The following is a 22307-nucleotide window of genomic DNA, read 5'->3' as shown; positions in this document are numbered from 1 at the left end:
TCATTGTTCACAAGTGTGCTTTCCAGTCGCTCTCCTTGGCTGCCAAGTTACATCGATGTTGCGCCACCCATTCTCATTATGTTAACAATGGTTGGGCTTTTTCCAGACAGACCTTTGTATGTCCCTCTAACAGGGAAGTTCTGATGTATGGAAAATCAAACCAGAGAGAATAATTTTTGTATTAACATTGATCCCAAGAAAGCAAAAGTGAATGTAAAGAAAATTTTTTTAAACCGTATGATTATTTCCATTGTAATCAATAGGGTAAACTTTACTGAAATTTACTTTATCTTTAAAACAAAGTAATTCTTACTGTGTTATGATAAATAAATATTTCTAACTGGTATTTGTGGTTTTCTTCATGTCACTTTTTACGTTATATAACTTAAAAATTAAGGGAAATGGCATTATAATAGTAATAGCTTAAGCTACGTCTTTAACAGTCTAAGTTAAGGTACTTGAGTGTTGAGTCAGGAGGAACCTGCCAGAGAATCATTATCTAAACAAGTTTTCTTTAGCTTATCACTTCTTCTTGTTTGCCATGAAAGTTTAATGACAATAAAAAAAATACCAAACCCTGGTCACTAAGTTAATTAAATACTGTATTTTAACTACCAACTTTATCTATTTGAAATAGAATTTTAATAATTTTATTGTTAAATATTGGTTGCCTCCAAGAAATGGTTATTCTGATATAATTTTTACATTTTATGCTCTAACCTCAGAACACTTATTTACAATATCATCTAAAAATTAAATAATATATACTTTTATTGTTTCTATAATTAGTATATCTTTAGAAGTAAAAATTTAATGTCAATCTTGGTAATTTAAAGTAGAATTTACAAACCACAGCCACAATGTAAATTTTTTCAAATGCATTATAGATTACTTTGAAAGGAAACTATGTTTCTATAGTAACTACATTTTTACAACTTTTCAAAGAATCTAGAATTCAGCATTAAATCACTTCTAATGCAATGTTGTATACTTTGGTATTTTATGGAAACTAAGGACAAAGATATGTTCTAGATCATATCTTATAGAATACAAATTTCATTCAGTTATTATCGGGAAATAAAATGATGACATATTGCAAAAGAAAAGTGGATTTTGCTCCATGATAATCATGGCTGCTTTAATTTCATCATATTCATATACCTGTACCAAAAATATAGACTTCTTTTAAATTCCATTTTCTCTTTGTTTTTAAATTAGGCTAACCTTTATTCTACTTCAATCTATACTTATATAGAAATTTTCATTTAAAATAATGCCTATGTTATATAGTTCATAGATTATTTTCTTGATGATACTGATAGTCCTCAAAAGTGGTAGGAATTACAAAGCCCGATAGTTGTTCTAATAGAACTACTCACTACTATAACTCCCACTTTATTTAGCACTTTTGTGAAACTTTAAATGTTTTCAAACACAATGGTAAAGTTGGGGAACTTCAGCTTATTCATATGAATACTTAAACAATGATATTAAAATGCAATTTAATATGAAATAATGTACTGAGATTAGATTAGTATTTGTCAAATTATTGAAATGCATAAAAAGTATTTTATGTTACTTATAATAAATTTAACATTTAATTTCATATTACTTGTGTATTTAATTAAGTAAAATGTTTTTTAATTTAACGTTAGTGTAACATTAAACAAATCTTAAATAAAATATTTTAGTGTGTCTTATACAGTTCTTATTTAAACATAACACATAACATAATTGCATACAAGTTTTTGCCATTATTTGGATATAGTATTTTTATGTTGTTTTCAGATAGATATTTCTCAATTTTTTACTGTAATTTATTTAACATCAAACAAATCAAACATTTTACCTGATCAACATATATTCCATGTTTTACCTCAGTTTCTATCCTTAGGACATTGAATTCTATATGTAAAATCATCTTTCTGAAGTGTCTCAATAATTAATTGTAAAATCATCATCATCATCATCACCACCACCACCACCATCATCTTAGAGAAGCAACAAACTCCAGAGCCAATGCAAGTGATCCTTGCCTTCTCCCTATGCACAATATTTTGAATAAGTCCCCTCTGGTAATCTTATTTTCCCCTTCTCTTCCTCAAGCAGAATTGGGAGCAGTTGCACTTGGACATCCTAATAGACACCAAGGACAGAATTCTCATGACCTTTTCTATTTATATTCCCTAGGAGCGCCCCCTCCCCGCCAAAAAAAAAGTTCTAAATATTTCAAGTAAACATGGGTAATACAGCTAACTTGAGCAGACTCTATCTAACATTTAGGTTTAAGGTCCCTAGAATAAGAACAAGAGGGCTTTTTTAGTTAAAAACTTTCACTGTGATTAGAGGGAAAGGGAAGTTTTGAGTGACCCTAATTACAGAGGACTGGCTGAGAGTCGTCTATTCTTTATTAGGCAGTATTTATTTCAGGTGTGCTTAACACTAAGCATGAGGACAAGGGACATTTCTGACTTAATTAGTCATTGATTTTTAAGCTATGGAATATAAATCATTCTCCTTTACCCTAAAATTAAGTAATATATCGACATACATTGACATAGGTTACCTCCCATTTTTCCCAAGATTTGTAAGAAATATAATTCCCTTTTTTGATAACTAAATTGTCAGGAACACTGAAAGATAGACTGATATATAAATGTATAATGTAATGTGTGGTAGCATGAGATTCTTCAAAAAGAGGACAAATTTATATACCTTTTATGTACACTTATTTGTAGCTTAAAAGAACAATCATTTTTAGATAGTAGATATTTTACAAAGAATTTTATTTTAAGTGAGATACAGGGAGCATTTATGTGATCTAAGATTATACTTTATAGTGTTTATTTCATAATACTTTTTACTCCAGTAGTGTGTTTTAAAATGATTTAGATATATGTGTCTATTTCCTGCTATAGGTGATTACAACTTTTAGTCATTAGCACAATAACTGAACTTAATATTAAATTATGCTCATTAAAAGTTTGGTTCAGAAAGAAAATTGCTTTGTGAAATGATAAGTTTTTGATTTAAGAATTAAAAAGCTGTGAAAATAAGTATAAAGAGTAATTTCATTATTGAACTAGACTTCCATGGTAACTGCATTATAAATGTTAATATTTTATGATTTGTTATTGCTTATTGTGAAACATTCAAAGCAAAATTTAAATTTTATTTATCATAATGTCTTGTAGGGGTCCAGGTGGTGGTAGACCTTGGCCAAACCCAACAAATGCCAATTCAGTGAGTATATGTATTTTTGAATTTTCTTTGCAGTTTATAGCTTTTAACAGCAACAAAAGTCTGTTGCAAGCCCTACAATTGGTTATATTAACCTTTTTTTAAAAAAAATCATTCAAAATTATATATCTTGTGTATATTCTTTTAAATATTCATAATTGTAATTTTTATTTCAAGGTCTAATGTAAACACTCATTCTATGTAGATTAGCAGACCTTCAAAATTATAGAAAGTATGATTTTAGTACAGTAACATATTTATCATAAAATGATTTGATGTATTATAAAATGATTTGACCTTCTAAAATAACTATATAATCACTAAGTAGTCAGATAAGATCAATCTCAATCAGGGTTACTATGATTTTATTCTCTGTACTAGTTACACCTATGTTTGCTCGCTCACTGCCCCAAGGAAGCAAGTGTGCATTTGCCTTGGGCCTGTGGGCTAAATTGCCATCCTCACACATCTATCTTTATATCTAACATTCCGGGATTTTCCTTACATGTTTTGTGGCAGTGCTTTGACTACACAAATATTTTTTCTCTTTTAATAATGTCACATAATTTATCTACAGGCTGAAAATTAAGCTTACAGTCTTAAAATTAACGTGATTTTAATTTAATGATCCTGGAGGTGTTTTTTCTTCTTGACTTTGAAATCTTGTGTTCTTCAATATGAGGGAGAGGTTTACTGTGTACATAAGTGTAGTGTGTGCACTGCACCACGGTGCCTGAATCAAGGGAGTCAGTAGGGGCTGAAATACAGTGTGTCAGGTCTATGAGTATCTGCCCAGAGGGATTGCCTTTTGCTAATACACACTGACATATCTTTTTCATTGGCTAGCAATGGCCTTAAAGCCTACTAAGCATGAAACTGATCAATGTGTAAGGTTAATTTAAACTTCAAGAAGATTTAAAGTGACATGTGCGTTGCATACAGGAAAAATCCTCCTAAATACATTGCTATTCTAAAGCCGAAATCACTTTCTTCTCAATTAAGTAATCGCCATATTTTTAGAGAGAAAAATTAATTTATATTACCTGCCTCCCTCTTAGTTTCAATAGCTATGATACTTGCTAATTAAATAAAATTATTTTGAGTGGAGTAAATGATGATGTTGCTTCCATTTGGCTGTTCAGTGTACTGTTCAATCTTAACAAATCTTCCTAAAATACTGTTTTGTCACATTATGTTATAATGTGAACATTTTTATCCCTCCAAAATTCTTTTTTTCCACTTCACTTTTCTTCTTTTTAACTTTTTTATTTTATTTATTTTTATTGTTCAAATACACTTGATTCCATTTACCCGCCACCAGTTTCCCCTGCCCTACCCACTTCCTTATATGCTTTTGAAGAATTCAAATTTCTGTTTGCTCTTTGCTGTATGCCTTTCAAATCCATTCAAGATTTCACTTTAAAATGGCATCTGACTACCAGCTCAATATACAATTCTTTCACTCCCCATTAAAGTATCCATAAAGATACATAAAAAATGTTATAACTCTGAAAATCTTCCTATTGCTTGAGTCTGAAAAAAATTTATATGATCTGCACATCTGATTAAACCAGATTAAAAAGCACAATTGATGATATACCTTAACTATGTAAATATTCCCACCTAGAAGCATGACTACTCTTCCCTTCTTCCTCACTGTCAGCTCAGGCACCACCCTCTTCTGCCCACTGTGAGCAGCCAGAGTGCAGGTCACACCTACCACTGCCTACCTCTAGCAGTACCTCTTTTTATACTTTCATCTGGAAACTATTATCGCCCTAAAGCAACCGAGAAAAATGGGCAGGATTCGATATTGAGAATGGTACATTGTACCTAAAGTGTATACTATAAGAGTAGTAGAGGCAGAGATGAGAAAAGAGTTCTGCATTCTGATGGTTTTTAGTTTTAGGTACTCCATCTCTTCAGGGTTTCACAGAGCCAAGTACTGTGGATTAGGAGAATGTGCTGTATCATCATATCAGCAGCTCTGTTATTTTAGACCTTACGAAACACTAGGAATTACAGTAGCAACTGCGCACATCAAACGTGCTGTCCTGTGATCAATCTCATTTGCTCAGCACACATGTGGGAAAGTATTGGAGTTGAAACAATCTCTTCTGTTAATATATACCACAGGTGGGTAGTTTTCCTCCCTCAAAAAACGTGAATAAGAAACACAATTTGCCTCCTCGCACAACCACATCAAAATTATAACTAAAATATAGAACAGTTATCATTCAGAACTGTCAAATATTTATCTGGTGGAAGTCCTACAACTATGGAAGTAGAGAAGAAACCACATCAAGACTAGTAGGATGGGTGGAGAAACAGAAAATGCTAGTCCCACACCCACATGTGGTAGATTAAAATCTGGAGGGATATCTCAGAAGCAAGGGGTCCTATCCCCATACCAGGCACTCCCTTCCCAGGGTTCCAGTGCCAGGAAATAAATCTCCATAACTTCTGGCTGTAAAAGCCAGTGGGGATTAAGGCCGTGGAAGTCAGAAACCTCTAGGACTTAACAGTCTCTATTTTACTTAACTGTCCCAGGCAGTTCCTCTTAAAGGACCTGTGCACAGACTTACTTAGACTCACTCCCTCTGAGCTCCAGTGGGGCAGCAGATTGAAAAGCATCAGAGACATATGCGGAGGAACTGAATCATCTGACATAACAATGAGAGCTGGGAGCAGCTATCTCCCAGGGTGAAGTGCTGGTAGAGGCCATTTTTCCTTTTCTGAGTCTTTCCCCACCACAGAACCCCATATCTGGCAGGTGCCATATCTGAGACTCCATCAATCTGGCTCACACTGTTTACCACACCCTGGTGATTCCCTGAGGCCCAACCCCACCCACTTTAAAGCCCACCTAAGCTGTTTCCAGTGGCTTTTCCTTACAAGTGTCGTGTCTTGGCCCATGCTTCAAATTTTCCTAAATTCTCTCAAACAAGCAGCAGCTGGCTTTGGTTCACAGCTTTGTCTCTCCTGGGTGCCTTGAAGCCCAGCACAAGTAGTGGCCAAAGTAAGAAAAATAACGTAAATGTTACGGTGTTTTCTAATCTGCAATCCTTATTTGGATCTCACCAATTGTCCCAACAATATCCTTTGTAACAAAACAAAAACCCAGTTCACTTGTCACACCCATCTGTCATGTCTCTTTATCTCCTTTAATCTGGAACAGTTCCTCAACTTTTCTTTCTCTCCTGACCTTTCAGTTTTGTCAAATGTAAGCCAGTTATTTTTCAGAATGTCCTGTAATTTAGTTTTTCCTGATGTTTCCTTATGACTAGATTCAGGTTATGCATATTTGGCAGAAATACCACAGAAGGAATTTTGTGTTTTTCTCCGTGCATGATTTCAGGAGGCATACGATGGCGACTCATCCCATTACATGTAATGTTAACTTTGATCACTTAGTTCAGATGGTGCTGATCAGGTTTCTCTACTGTAAAAGTAAATTTTCCCTATGTAATTATTAACTTGCAGAGGCATACTTTCAAACTACAGTAAGTATCCTCTTCCTCCTAATACTTCCATCTGCTACTTTTTTATCCATTGATGATTCTTGTCTGAATCATTCTTTTACTACAGTGGTTGCCAAATGGCTATTTACTAATTCTATCTTTTCTTTACCACTTACTGGTTCATCTTCTACTGTAACAAGGAGTTTTTCTTTTTCTCTATTCATTCATTCATTCATTCACTCATATCAGACATACTCATGGATTCTTATTTTATTCAGTAGGTTTTTTAATGCTAAAATTATTCCAGATTTTGTCAGTAGCAACCTCTTCAAGCTGGATCACTTGTACTTTTGACATGTCCCTGTTATCCTTTGAGCATCTTATACTTTCTTAGCATTAGCCCTAGAAACAGCCATTTCTTTAGGGAGCACTGGTTCCTTTTAGTAGAGAGTGGTATTTAAAATCCATCAGAGTAATGTAGCTTCTGAACTTTCTCAACCAACACAACTAGGATACAGATGTATGTATATTTGCACACCCACACACATCTATATCTTTCTGTATCTATCAGTATATGTATATTAAAACCATGAGTGTACAGTGATGCTTCATTTTCAATCCAACACAGGAGTTTATTCTAGACTTTCTACTTTCTAAGTTTATAACTTCTTTGAAAGTGAGAAATCTGCCTACCATTATCCCCAATATATTTAATCTTTATCCAGAGTTTTCTCTTGTAAAAGTGTTTTGATGAAAAATGTTTGACACCCTTTTCCATGACAGTATAAGGAAGATTTTAAGGAAAAATTCATGTTTTTGTTTTGAAATAAAAGTGTGATTTTTAATTTTAACTTTCTTTAATCTGAGCATTCCAGTATTGGCCTCATTCTTATGTGGAAATTTGTTTACAACTCACCAACTATTTTTCCTTTTTTATATTTTTCACAAGTTTCTACTGCATGCACTTGAGTTTAGCTATACAGCAAATTCTAATCATTAAGTAGCAAGCACTTTTATTGAAAATATCCTAATTATCTTTGGAAGCGCTTATAAGTAGAAGGTGCAGAAAAGTATACAAACTAGATTCAGTATTACTGGATCATGTATCTGAAAAGTCCTGATATAAATTTGCTTTCAGGCACACTTGCTTCCAAGGATTCAGATAATGCTGTCAGGGTCCAGCCTCTATTCATTGCTTACCTTTGTTCCCCTCCTCATGGCAAGAAAGCTGCATGAAGCTCCCAGTTTGTATCCTCAAAGCTCCCAGCTGAGCCCAAAGAATACGACTCTCTATCAGTTAAGCATAGGTAGTGGGAATAACTAGCTGAACTGGACTTGCTTAGCTTGATCATATGCTCATTCATGAAGCAGTTATGACCAGAGGGTACAATGAGGTATTTGCCTAACCAAGGTCATGTGCCCACTTTGCGAGCCCCATCTAAACCACATGGAAAGATAAGGGAAATATGGTTCACCAAAGAAAATTCAAGGAATTGTTAGCAGAAGGGATAAACAAAGCAACAAATGTTCAACATAACATTGTAGTGGTGAACTCACTAGCTTGACATAAAAAAAAAGGAAGCTCCTTTAAGGGAAAAAAATGAACCTCTATTACAGTGATTAAGCCTACATGAATATACATACCTTACTCCAAATAGGTTCTGCTCTGTGCATATAGATGCTCATTTAAAAAAAAACTAAAAAATAACAGATTATTTTCAACTTTATTTTTTTTAATTTTTTAATTTATTTTTAATTAATTTATTTATTTTTTCAAATACATTTGTCTCTGCCTACCCCCCACCACTTTCCCTTGCCCCTTCCCTCCCTCAACTCTTCCCCTTTGGTTTTGTCCATGAGTCTACGGCCATACCACCCTGAACACGCCCGGTCTCATCTGATCTCGGAAGCTAAGCAAGGTCGGGCCTGGTTAGTACTTGGATGGGAGAATATTTTCAACTTTATAGTGACACAGATAATGTCTTGAAGTTGCCCTCCCTGATTTCTAGTAAACCGTTGCTTATAAAGTATTAAACATCTGAATTGAAGAAAGCTACATAGGTAAAATATTACCAATCATTTTAAAAATCTAGTTATTTCTTTCATTGCATATTAATGGATATTTTGCATGGAGTACAGAGGACACAGATGAAGATTAACTACGTTGGGAAGAATCTGGACCCTGGAGTTTGAGAAAAGCTTGGACAAATAAAGAGGAGAAATGCAAGAAATGTTTGAGGAATAATTACTAGGGTATTAGGGAGGATAGTTTGGGAATTATTTGAGATTATTGCATAAAGGGTAATAAAACTGAAAAAAATAAATGTATACAGGGCTTTGAAGGTCTGAGAAATCAGGAATTTATCATCTATGTGGAAGGAGGCTGTGTTTTAAAAAGATAGTATATAAAATGGATCCAATAAGGAAACAAAATTAAGAAATTATGGTAATAGACCCTTATAAAATGTTATCAGAGCCTGAGATAGAGTGGTGATAAAAGGAAAGGTGCAGATACATTTCACAAATGGAATAAGAAAACACTTGATGACATGTCAGATTTGGGGGTAAAGAGAAGGAAAAGGCTGGAAGTGGCTTCAAATGTTTGCGTCCAGTATCAGGGAGACTAAGAATAACACAAACTGAGTAGACACATAGTAGAAGAAGGAGGTTGAGAGGATAGAGAGTGAGCTTTGTTTTTGGAATGTCGAATTTGAATTATTTGTAGAACACCACCTTCAATTTTCAATGCCTAATGCGTATTTCTATATCTGTACTTAACACATTATGTGATCATTTAAATCTATAACATTCAACTGCTACTGAGTCCTCATGATGCTTGATCAGCAATTTTTTTTTACTCTTTCGTAACTCAGTGACCTTTTCTGCTCTCTTTATCCTTGGCCCCTTCTTTAGCAGCTAAAATTGTCTCATATTTTATAGAGAAAAAAAATAAGACAATGAGACTCCAATTCCTTTAGATTCTACTCTTCACCTCCAATATTATCAGATCTTGTCATCTTTCTTTTTTCTTGTCTCAGAAAAAGAAATGCTTTTCTTTCAATGCTAAACCTTTTACCTGTTCTCTTTATATCTTACTCATTCATTCTTCCAAAGGAGTCTTCAGCCTAGTTCTCACCATTGACTAGAATGTTCCTCTAACACCACTCCAATGAACAAAATCTCAAAACTTCCTTAAAACCCTAGTGTTCTACTCTTCTAGATTTGGGAGGGGGTAGCTGATAGAAAATTACTCTCTACCTTTTCTCAGTCCCAAAACACCATCCCATGTCTCCTACACTTTCACTTTCTCACCACCATTCTTCTAGATAGTGAATTCCTTGCCCTTCCTGTCTTTTTCAGTACTGAAAAAGTGTGCAGTAGTGCAGTGCCTGAAACATAGCAGGTGATAAAGGAAGATTTGCTGAATTGACTTCTCAACAGTTTCAGTCTCCATGAAAGTCCTATTCTGAATGTTACTAGAGACCTATTTACCAACCAAACACAATGACTTGTTTCCTGTTCTCAATCATACCCAATTTCTGAAATAATTTGACACCTTGGTTTTGTTTTAAATATGTTAGTTTATTTTCTTCATTTTAATAAAGTTTCTTTATATTTGTATTAACTTATTTCTTTTCATAAATTATTCTTATGTGTGTCACAGAAAGGTTGAAAGGCTTGAGCCTGACAGACTTAAGAACAAGCCCAGTTTAGACATTTCCTAGCCAAGCGGCACACACTCCCTGCTTCATAAAAGTCTAACTTGCTTGACTTGTGTAAGATATTTTCTCCTGATTTTCCTCTGGTCACATTCACCCTTTTTCATTTGGTAGTGCCCTCAAATTTCAACCTTGAGATTTTTTTTTTCATTTTAACATTTGTATTTGATTTCAACTATCATAATATCTAGTTGAATCCTAGATCAAGTGCTGTGCCCAGCACAAAATGGATATTGAAGTTGTAGCTCTAGTCCTAATCTCTGATAAGGTCTAGACCTATTTTTCTAAATACTTGCTGATCAGATCTGCCTCAGTGTCTACTAGTGCCTTCAAAGCCAACATGTCAGGCATTTTTTCAGTCTTGTCTCTATTCCTGAATTCCCTATGTATAAATCAGTAGCACCATCATCCACCTAGTCACTAAATTGGAAACCTAGGAATTACCTTAATTTTTTCCTTCCCTTGTCTACCTCACCCAGTTTGTCACCAAGCCCTGCCTACTACATTTGCCAAAAGTCTCTCAAATTCTCCTCCCCCTACTTACCTTAATCAGCATTGCCTAAATCCCTCTATTGGGGATTTAGTCTAGTCTCTCACCTAGACTTTTTACAGTCATCTCCTAACTTGTATTCATATTCCATGATGTCTAGAGTTGTCTATCTTACTGAGACATAAATTTCAGTTCTCTCTAAAACCTGACTCCCTGTTTCCTACAGCTTAAATTCATTCACAGTCTGCCATAAATTTCATCATTTATTACAGCCCCTCTGAGGCCCACGCTGCAGCAGCTGTATAAAAGCACATAATCATTTCCTTAATAAACTATTTCCTTTCTTTTCTTTTCCTTTCTTCCCTCCCTTCCTCCTTTCCTTTAATGCTGTTCTTTGTCTTTCTGGTGGTTACCCTCTCTGTAAGTCTCAGCTGCCCGGTTCAAGTATATCTTCTGGACCCACATAATACTTCTACCTACATTGTTATATTTTATGTCTCTCATACTAGGGGAGTTTTTTTTTTAGTTTTGTTTCCATTCTTAGAAATTGAAAGCACTTATTTCTGTTATTATCATTAATTATTAACTTTCAAGAGTTCAGGTTCAGTAGAGCGCAAGGGGTAGGAGCCCAAGTGCTCCTTTACCTTTAATGAGGACATCAAGGAATAAGAAGTAGAAACAGTGAATATGAGCCAAAATTAAAGAGCTCAAAAAGTAAAAGGAAATTGAACAACTAGATGAGATAAAGTTTTAAAGTATTTTAAAATGTTTATTATATTTAACTATATTTGAAAGAGCTATGAAGAGGGAGAAATTAAAAACATGAAGGAGTAAGGACACCAGACAAATGGGATGATCAAGAGTGGCTAGCTTTAGAAACCTATTTTTTTCTACCTGAGATGAATGGATAAAAGTTTAAATCTATAAATAATAAAGTATTGAGGTAACAGTGAAGGCAGAGCAAGAATTTGATGCCTTTAATGTTTAACAAAAGGGCAAGATACCAACTCAGGATGGTATAGTCATCATGAGAATGAGTTCACAGAAGTCAATTGTTAAATATTTAGGAATTTTGTGAGCTGATTGTTAAATCATCAGTAGCTTGTAATCTGCCATGTGGGAATATTTATACCACAGAAATTGGCTACAAAATGGGGCTCTTTCTCTCCTGAGTTTGCAGGCGTTACTGGCATACTATTGGATGCTTCAGGGCTTCCCTAGAGGTTGAGCTGAAATGCTACCACATATTGGTGAAGACTAGGCAGAAGCTGGATAACATGATTATATGTTGGACCTGGTCAAGCTTGTTTTGTGTTTCTCTCCCAGAAACCCCTATTGTAAAACAGAAGTTAGTTAGGGAGTGATCAAAGAGGTGGAAATTAACAAAGTAGGCTTTAGGAAAACGAATTTAAGATGTTGAAGAAAGAAATAAAATGCTGAGAGTAGCATGGGGGAGGCAGAGGCAATTTGGTAGGAAATAGAAAAATGAACTTAGTAAACATGGAGAAATTGTGATGGAGAAGATCCTGGTTAAAATAGAATAGTTTTTTGTGAATGTCATGAGGAACAAGAAAAATGTCAGGCAAGGGAATTGTTTAGATCTTTGTGTAAAGAGTTCAGGATGTGGCCATACTCATAAATGGAAGACAAGGAAGTATATTGTACAGTAAAGAAAGGCAGTGAAGTGTAAATTCCAAAGATCTAAAGGATAGTAGGTGGTTAGAGCAAATTTTGAAGTTGCTTAGGAATGATGGTAGATGATAGAGAGAAGTAGAAGAACAGGAGCCAGTTATAAGGAAAGGAAAAAAATGGAGCCAGTGGATAAATTAATTGCTCATTTGGAAAGGGCAGATGCACAAGTTTAAAATAATACAAAACACAGGATGAATGGTAGATCATGAACGCAAAGGGGCCCAAGAGAGCAAAATTGCATTCATTCGCCAAGTTGAGTAAGTATTTACTGACCAGAACTCATAGTGGAAGTCATCCTCATCCCTAGTGATGCTGGGCACTCTGGGAATGGCCATCTGCAAGTGCTGAGCTACCTACAGGAGGCCATCCCAAGGCCTCATACACATGTGCTCTGTGCTCTTGCTTAAGCCAAATCAGGGTCACCAAAATCTATGAGGAGAAAATTTTAAAATTATAATATTAAAGGTTTCCCCAAAAACTTATTTATAAATGGAAAACCATAGCTTTGTTTTTCTTCCTTCTGGTTTATGGTTGCATATTGTTTTTATGTTTAATCACATGGAAGGTATTGCGGTGGGGGGGAAGGAGAGTTACAGGTACAGGCACTATAATCTTTTCACTACTTTAAAGGTCCTATTCTGGCCCTGGATGCCAAACTGCAGGAAGATAGAAACTTACTGGCTTTTTTAAGAATAAGGCAAAAATGTCTCTCCTGGATGTACAGAATCTCCATGTGAGTGAGTCAGCTTATGTGAAGAAAGAAAATACTTGGATTTAACTCTATTAATATGCACACTCAAAGGGGCTTATTTTTATACCTGTTTTCCAGTTTTTGTTTTTAAAATTATCATAGCAGTGTTGTATTAATACCTTGTTATCTCTAGAAAAGATCTTGATTAAGAGTTTGATTGGAAAGAAAAGAGGGAATTTGTTACCCATGTCTGATCCCCAGAAATTAGTAGTCTTTGGAGGCTTATATTAACAAAACATTTGAATTTATTATTTTCTAGTAGTTAATTAGACAGGAAAGGGAAAAAGGTGAGGTCTCTATATTAAGTACTACTTGAATGTAGTACTCTGATACCTGTCTTTTAAGGAAAAAATAATGTATCTCAGAATGCACATAAATTAGAAGTTGCATCTCATAAGGCTACTAATTTGAAAAATTCTGGTTTCTGGTTTTTAGCTGCACAAATATCTATCTTTCTAATTACAGAATAAGTGTCATTAGTAACAAGCAGTGAGTACAACTGGCCTGAAACCAATATATCTTAAAGCTAGCTGCAATTCTGTCTAAAGTCTTCTTGACTAAAGTCGACTCTTTTTGTAAATTCAATATAATATTGCACTTGTTCACTCGGAATAAATAGCACTCAGACAGTAAAAATGCCTTTATCTTTTACTATCCTTTGTGATACATTTTAAAACTTGATAAAAGTTAGAAAATAGCTTCATTTTAGTCATGTCCCATAATGCCACACAAATTAAAAAATTTTTTTTTGTCCTGTTCATGTTCCAGATACCGTACTCCTCAGCATCTCCTGGGAATTATGTAGTAAGTACATTTGGGTTTCTTTGCTCATAAGAATTGATGTTACATTTTATTTGGGCATTGAAATAGTTGTCCAGATGTTAAGAAGAGCCCCTGTGTATTGGCCAAGAAGTGAACATCTGATTTGTATTAAGTTGTTTTGTCTGCCAGCCTCAGTACATATGTGGATGTTCATTAGTGAAATACTTATCAATCTGGCTAAGATTGCCCTGAGTACTGTGTCTTACTTTAGCATGTGTTTCTGTAAACGAACACAATACACTCTGTCCAATCATGAAGAAAGCCATCCACAGTTACACAATGATATGCCTGAATCTGCAGTTCTTTGGGAGAATAATCTACACCCCTACTTCTCCACTCACCACACAAGAATCTAAGAAGACATTAAACTCTCCCAATGGCAGAAAGAATCAGATAGCAGGATACTGACTAGTAATGAGGGGGGATTTTTTTTTAGTTATGTTTTCCCTCTTAGAAATTGAAAACATTTATTTTCCTTATTATTGTTATTTAGTACCTGTGAAATTTCTTCAATAATTCATATACTCCTGAAGGCAAATTAGCAGATTTTACATGAGCGCTTGAACTTACAAATTACCTTTTAACCATCATTACATTATAATCCTTGCTGCACCTCAAGGCCATCATGGAACACAATGTGTTACAGTCCAGGGTGGGACAGAAGAGGTGTACAGCTGTGACTATGCAAAACACAGAGTTTATTCTTGTATTATTACATATTAATTATTGTATTATTTTCCATATGAACAATTGTAACTTCCTTTGTCTCACCCTATATTTAAAGGGAAATGCCTAACAGAGAAGCAAGGATAAAGTAAAAAGGAAAATCTTTCCTGAAGAAATTTTCAGAGGTGTTGGCTATCTGGAGTAGGAAAAAAGAAATACTTATGAATATCAATAAGCACTTTACCCTCCATGGAAAGTGTTTTATGAACAGAGTAAAAAGTACACACTGCTTCGCCCCTGTGCACTTAGGGATCAATGTTTCCTTAAGTTGTATACATTAAGAAAGTCTCATTTTTTTTTCACATTTTCTACGAAACATAAATGAAAGTGAGAAAATTTCGGTAAAACCTATTTTTTCTTAAAGTCACTTAACTATAAGCCTGATATATAGTTTTATGAAATTGTAGATGTTTATTTGAATGAGCATTTAATAATTCATCTAATGTGTCTACACACTGAGAATGAAGTGACACTTTAGCCACATAATAGATATTTTTATCTCTGTACATCTGAAAAGTTCTAAAACACATTACCTGAATTATTCATTTTGGCTCTGAAATTACTGAATAATTTTAGAAGTACCTAATCTCCATTTCAGGCTGGTTGTGTAGCTTCAGGCCTTAGTAATCCACAGCATTAGTCAACATTGCTTCTCATTTCTGATTGATATGACAGATGAAGGTACAGTGCTCCAGAAGGTTTGCAACTGGTACTGAAAGGGGAAAGAAATTGAACCAATGTATTTTGTAAACATTTAAATATCTTTCGGTTTCTAGTTTTCTATAGAAGGCATTGATACAAAATATAAGAAAATTACAATAAGGTAAATCTCAAATACACATAAATTATTTCTCTTTTATGGATTTGTAGAGACCTTATTAAATGGTTTCTTCTTAACCTCATTATAATTGGTATGATTAAATCATGAATAACAAATCAGTGTTACAGCCTTATTGTTTTGGGGAACTTGTCAAAACCATCTCAACAATATTTAAGCAAAACTATATTCAACATAAGATTGAAATGATTGTGCATTTAGAGAAAATACATTTCCTCTGTTGTTTTCAAATTTGGTTATTATAAAGATGAGTCTAACTTTTTTCCCCTTATATTATTTAATGAAATGCCTTATTTATACTGATATTTTGTGTCATTGTTTAGGGTCCTCCGGGAGGTGGAGGGCCACCAGGAACACCCATCATGCCTAGTCCAGCAGGTATCGTAATCAAACGAGCCACACTGACATTTCATTATTAGAAAAAAAATCACAAAATACAGAAATTGTTGTGAAAATTGGTAGTATTCATTGTCTCATTGCTGAATGCAGTAGAGTAGAGGTAGCCAGTAGGAAGAAATAGTGTTCTTAAACAACTATTGTCCAGCTACTGAAAGCATTTAGAAAATTACTGTTGTGTAGGTAACATATAGTCGGGGTGCAAACTGTGTTGATCTGTATGAATTTCCCAATAATTTATATGACTAAAAGACTTCTTGAGATTGTGGAAAAGATCCAGATCTCACAATTTAGAAACCTTATGCATAAGTAACACATGAAATGCATGTATCTATTAGGTTTAATATAGCAAATCAAACCCAGCAATCTATTATCTTAATGAAATTGATGTAGATGTGCCTACAATATTATTTACCCTACACATCTATAGGTATTTATTAGTTAGCTAATAGATCCACTATCTAGCATGGAAACTTTTTTTTTTCAGTCTTCTAAACTAAAATACCTCAGTATTCCTGTAATCATTTACTATAACTATTTTAAATAGCTTTATCCTGTCTTGTTGAGGCTTTAATACAGACTATTTAAGTGTGTCGTGTCTTGAGGACTTTACTAACGGGGGCAGTTTACATTGGCGTAGCTCTCCTACGAAGTGCTCTGACAACGTGTATCAAGAGCCATGAAGAAGTTTGTACCACTTGACTCTATAATCCTGCTACTAGAAATGATTAGAGATACAACCTAAGAGTTATATAGAGAAATGCTCATGTGTTATAGTCAATAGTGAAACAGTAGACACAACCCTCATACCAAATCTAATTTTAGTGAAACAAATAAATTAGTTTTTATGCAATATAGTGTAAACCTTTAAATTATTATCAAAGAACATTTACATGGAGAATAAACATTCACAATTCAATACAATATGATAACCATTTTATTCAATATTTAAAATATTGAATAAAACAAAAAATAGGCTAAGACTTATCAATAATAACTTCTAGCTAATGAAAAAGATGGGAAACATTTATAATTAGAACAAATTTAATAATGTTACACTGTTAAATACATATGTTTTTATTATTTTCTTTTTTTTAATTTATTTTATTGTTCAAATACATTTGTCTCCATTTTCCTGCCACCACCTCCCCCTGCCTCCCTGCCCCCCTCCCTCCCTCAATCCTTCCCCACTTTGGCTTTGTCCACGGGTCCTTTATACATGTTCCTTGACTTGACCCTTCCCCTTCCTTTCCCTGCCCCCCTCCTCCCTCCTTCCCTCTTGTTTCTGTTGGTTTCTTTTTTCTTTCAATGTCACTGGTTATATTTTCCTTGCTTGTTTGTTTTGTTGTAAATTCATATGTTTTTAACTGGTTTGTTTAAGTCTAAGATATATGGAAGCTTGAAATTAAATATCATTAATTATACCAATAAATCATGATTTTTAAGTTTTGAATCTTTCTAATTTAGAAAAGGCATAAATTTAAGAATTAATGCAAATTTTACTTTGCTTCCCTAACTCTTTGAAATATGTCATAAATATTTCATAGATCTCTGTCCTTAGAGCATCTTTATTGAAGTGAAACAGAATTCATTGAAGATATAATTACGTGAATTGAACATCTTGCCCACATTTGCATTTCTATTTGCTGAAGTACATTTATGAAGGAGGCTTGTGATTAATAAACACTTCATTATAATACTAAAAGAAATTTTTTTGAGAGACAAAACTTTGTAAGCAATATATAATTCAATCACTTCCTTTCAAGCCAGAAATTGCCACCAGTATATCTTTCTGTCTTTTTTGCATATTCTTTATGTATTTGTTCTATATCATTGTCATTCTTCTAATATGAAGCCAGCCTCCCCCCCCAAAAAATGATAGGTGCCAGGAGATCTACTTTATTATATAAAGTTTTTCCATCTACAAAAAGAAGTCAGATATTTTCTACATAATACCAACTTTATTCCCCTCCATACTTTTTTAGATATGAAATTATATTATTGATTGACCTAAAAACAATAAATTTCCTTTTCTTTCTGCATATTTAAAATATACAGCCCATTTTCTTTTCAAATTAATTACTGGAATTAGTAAGTAAAATTACTAAGATTAATAAAAGTGAAAAACCATTTGAAGTTTTCCTATGTTTAAAAACCAGTCCAAGATTTTCTGAAAGATAAGCTTTTATGGTATAGCATTTATTCCATTAAATTAGCAGATTTTTACTATCTGACATACACAAAGTGAGTTATATATGTTCCCCTTTCTTCTCTCAATGTGCTTACTGTAACTTAGTTTGAAGCAAGAGAAGAATAAAACAAAATATTAACTATAATGCAAAGCAGAATTGATTGGTGGGAAGACTCATGCACTTGGAAGTATCAGAAAAAAAAACTTCACAGTATTTCCAGTGTGCCTTGAATAGTGAGTAGACTTTGGAAGGTGGAGAGTGGGTAGAAGATGCCTGAAGGAAGAAGGAACAAACACGTGGAGATGGAAAACACTGATCCTATACAGGAGAGAACAAGTACCCTGAGTTGACAGGAGTATGGCATATATAAGGATGTAAAAGTAGTTAAGGCCACAAACGTAGGTGGGCATTGCAACTTTTTCAACAGTATGATGCAGCGATTTTCAACTGGTGTGCCACAAGAATTTTTAAAACATGCAGTACCTGACTACTTAGTTAGGGGCACTGCCCTCTTTTCCTTCAGATTGTCAAATAAAAAAAAAATGAAAACAGCCAATGAATCAGTGTGAATGAATCAATATTATACCTATTTTTTTGTCAGATCAGCAAAAGAATTTTTTTGCTGTGCTACAGAATTTTAGTAATTAGTTTATGTCTGCCATGAAATGAAAAAGGTTGAAAATCGCTTGTATGAAGTATTAATCTAGAAGTAAAAAAATAATATTTAGATTTATGGATTACTGTCCACAGACAACTGATGCATGACATCTAACCTAGAGCCTAAGGTGTATGCACTGAAATAATAAACTTATTAATGTCTAATAACTAATCACAAAATAAGAGGAAAAATCATTGCTTATTTCCAACTTTATGGTTTTGCCATGAGGAAGCAATTGACTTTGATCTTCCACCTTGAATCCAAATAAAAAATTTGAAACATACTTTTTTCAAAATAGAAAAACCTACTCTATTGTATTTAAGAAAACTGTGTAATTATAGAAAAAGAGAAAAACTTATTTCATAATTAATATATCCCAAATGTAAAATATTTATCTTCTTATCCTAGGTTATACATTATAAAAACACATATATTTATAAACTTACCGTTAGCTAATAGACATAAAATGTAAATTTTTAAAAATACTCTAAAATGTTATATATATTAATATACACTATAGTTATTTTTATTATAATGAATCAAGAATAAAATGAGAAAAAAATTCTACTGGAGGAAGCTGGCTTTCACTTCAATTAAGAGAATTTTCAATCCAGTTTTATATTTTTCATCTACTCTCTGTTAGAATTAAGCTAAGATATTTCACCAGCTTTTACTAACTATTAGCTAAATAAATAATATTTTAAATTGGTTTTAAGAAGCCTAAGGTAACAATGAAAACTGAAAATCTACTGAATCTGAATTAAGGAGATTTTTGTTATACATATAAATTGCTTAGGGAAGTAAAAAAATATCCATGACTTTTTTAAAAACTTTATCTTTTTAGATTTTTTAAGGTAATTTCTTTGTACCTGAATTATTCAAGTGATTACGCCTAACATATTAGGTAAATAGTCCTAATTTACAATGTCAGAATAATGATTCTGAGTCAGAAAGTGACTTACAGGTATTGATTTATTTCTGAAGTTAGCAATGACTAATTCAAGCACTGCAGCTATTAATATGTATATGTGTTCAGATCATCTCCAATTATTACTTTGTGATGACTTGGGTATAGATTATAAAGAATGATATTAATTAAGTAATATTTTGTTTCAGATTCAACCAACTCGGGAGACAACATGTATACTTTAATGAATGCAGTACCTCCTGGACCTAACAGGCCTAATGTAAATACAAATTTTAAAAATTTTTGTAATGTATTTGAAGACAAACTCTTAGTGCATTCTATTTCTTGGATACTCTATAAGCTTTATATTTCATATCTAAGTGCTTATTAGACATTACAAAAATTGAATCGTGTGTTCTGGGTTGAAAAAACATGTAACAGAATAACAAAAGATTTCATATCAATATAATTTAAATGTAGTTGTTAACCTAATTAATTATAAAATGTTGCTGCATAGTCTTATTTTATCTCAAATACTTAGTAATTAATACTACTTAAAAATGACAGGTAATGTATAACTGTTCATTACCTCATTTTACTGTCACTGATTTCTTCATTGTGATCCTATTTATTTTTTTATCCTGACAAACGACAATAAATGAAGAAGTTGGGTATGCTTGTTTTTTCTTTAGATTTTGGAATCTGGAGTTTAAATACAGAATTGAGGTAGTCCTGCTGAAAGAAGTTGGGTGTTTTAATAAAGCAGGTGGTTGTAATTTTTCACTAAAGCTTACAGCTTACAGGAAAATGATATTTTATTTATCTATTATACAAAACCTAGGTGTTAACAGAAAATATTGATAACAGAGTGTAGTTACTACATAGCTATGTATACATATATATGTTCAAAATTAAAAATCAGAAGACATAAAAGAATTTTTAGAAATATATTGAAGACTGAGCATGAAATAATTGTTAAAATCAAGCTTCTTAGCAGTAAAGACAACAAAAGGAAACTTTAAATCTGTCCAGTATGGTGTGGTACTTGAAATACAGCTAGTCCAAATTGAGATGTGCTGTTAAGTATAAAATACACACTGGATTTTGAGTAAGTAGTATGAAAAAATGATGTAAAATATCTCATTAAAATGCTCATATTGACTACATATTGAAATGATAATTTTGATATATAGGGTAAATAAAATATATTATTGAAATTAACTTCACCTGTTTCTTTTTACTTTTTAAACATGGCTGCTAGTAAATCTAAATTTACTGATGTAAGTTCACATTTGCAACTTGTGTATTACGGTGGAAGCTCAGTTCTTGAACTTAATTCGTTCCAGAAAACTGTTTGAGAAGCAATTTGTTCAAAAACTAAACTTCCTTTGTCACCTGAAGATGCTTGACTTAGCACACAGGTGTCAGCACGAAAGGGTTATTGGGTAGAGAATCGAGACTCAAGCTTCGTTAGACAACCAAGACCTTTTTTCCAATAGACAACTTGGTCAAGGACCGAAGTGTTATAGAACTAAGATTTAATTGTATTTCTGTTAAGCAGTACATCAGTTATCACTGTTCTTTTTATATAATCAAATGAGTTGTTTTTTAGGAAATAATTTCCTATCAATTATGTCTAAAAGGTGTTTTCACAAAGATTTTAAGGAATATTGACTATGATAAAGGACAACATTCATTTTAGAAATACAGCAAAAAAAACAAAATAGAAAAGCCCTTTATACTGCACTTTAGTATCAGAAAACTTCATAATTAAAAAGTAGAGAGCAAAGGAGAAAACCAAGAGCATATGATAAGAAGACATTTCTGGGGTCAGCTGACATCATCCAAGTGTGTTCTACTCTGGTTCTCTAACTCCATACAAACATAAGAGATCCAAAAAAAGTAGGTGAACATATCACTTTTTCAAATGTTATTCATCTCAGCCAAAGGTAGTAAAAGCAAATACCTAAGGAGGGCTAGGCCCAGCTTACATTCCTATCGTCTTAATGCCTTCTAAAACACTGTGGGGGCCAGATAAAAAGACCAGAGTAAGTTCACAGGCTGTTGGCCTCACCAGCACCAGTTTCTCAGCCCAGATCCATGCTTTTCACAAAAACCGAGTAACAATGATAAGTTCAAAGTTAATTTCTTTTACCTATCATAGAAGGTATACATATTCCAGATTGTTTACTGAAAATCACTCCATGTGCTTTTTGACAACAGAACTTTAGGAAACAGAAATAATTGACATTATCTTGAGAAAATGTATAAGCATGTGATTTGTATGATCATAGATGACAGATAGCCATCTTATTTCCACACAGAGTTGATGATATACATGTTGTTTGCTGAGGGGAATTGATTTTCCCCCAAAATGCTCTATGATTAGTAACTATCACCATCACATCTATGCAC

General features: G+C 33.3%; 1 protein-coding gene across 5 annotated transcripts in view; it reads left to right on the top strand.

Annotated features, from left to right (window-relative positions):
* The window catches only part of SSBP2 (single stranded DNA binding protein 2), a 236039-nt gene that overhangs the window by 193589 nt on the left and 20143 nt on the right, over positions 1 to 22307 (top strand). For all 5 annotated transcript variants that reach the window (XM_054578555.1, XM_054578553.1, XM_054578552.1 and 2 more), the window contains 4 exons: positions 3195 to 3243; positions 14122 to 14157; positions 16063 to 16117; positions 20102 to 20172. In XM_054578555.1, the coding sequence (XP_054434530.1) occupies positions 3195 to 3243; positions 14122 to 14157; positions 16063 to 16117; positions 20102 to 20172 (211 nt within the window). The remainder of the gene's footprint in view (positions 1 to 3194; positions 3244 to 14121; positions 14158 to 16062; positions 16118 to 20101; positions 20173 to 22307) is intronic.

This window comes from Pteronotus mesoamericanus, unplaced genomic scaffold (assembly GCF_021234165.1).
Source record: "Pteronotus mesoamericanus isolate MK-2021 breed Mesoamerican mustached bat unplaced genomic scaffold, CSHL_Meso_final contig_50, whole genome shotgun sequence".
In the NCBI taxonomy this organism is placed as follows: Eukaryota; Metazoa; Chordata; class Mammalia; order Chiroptera; family Mormoopidae; genus Pteronotus; species Pteronotus mesoamericanus.
The sequence above is the reverse complement of the archived record's forward strand: the minus strand, read 5'-3'. Positions and strand labels throughout refer to the sequence as shown.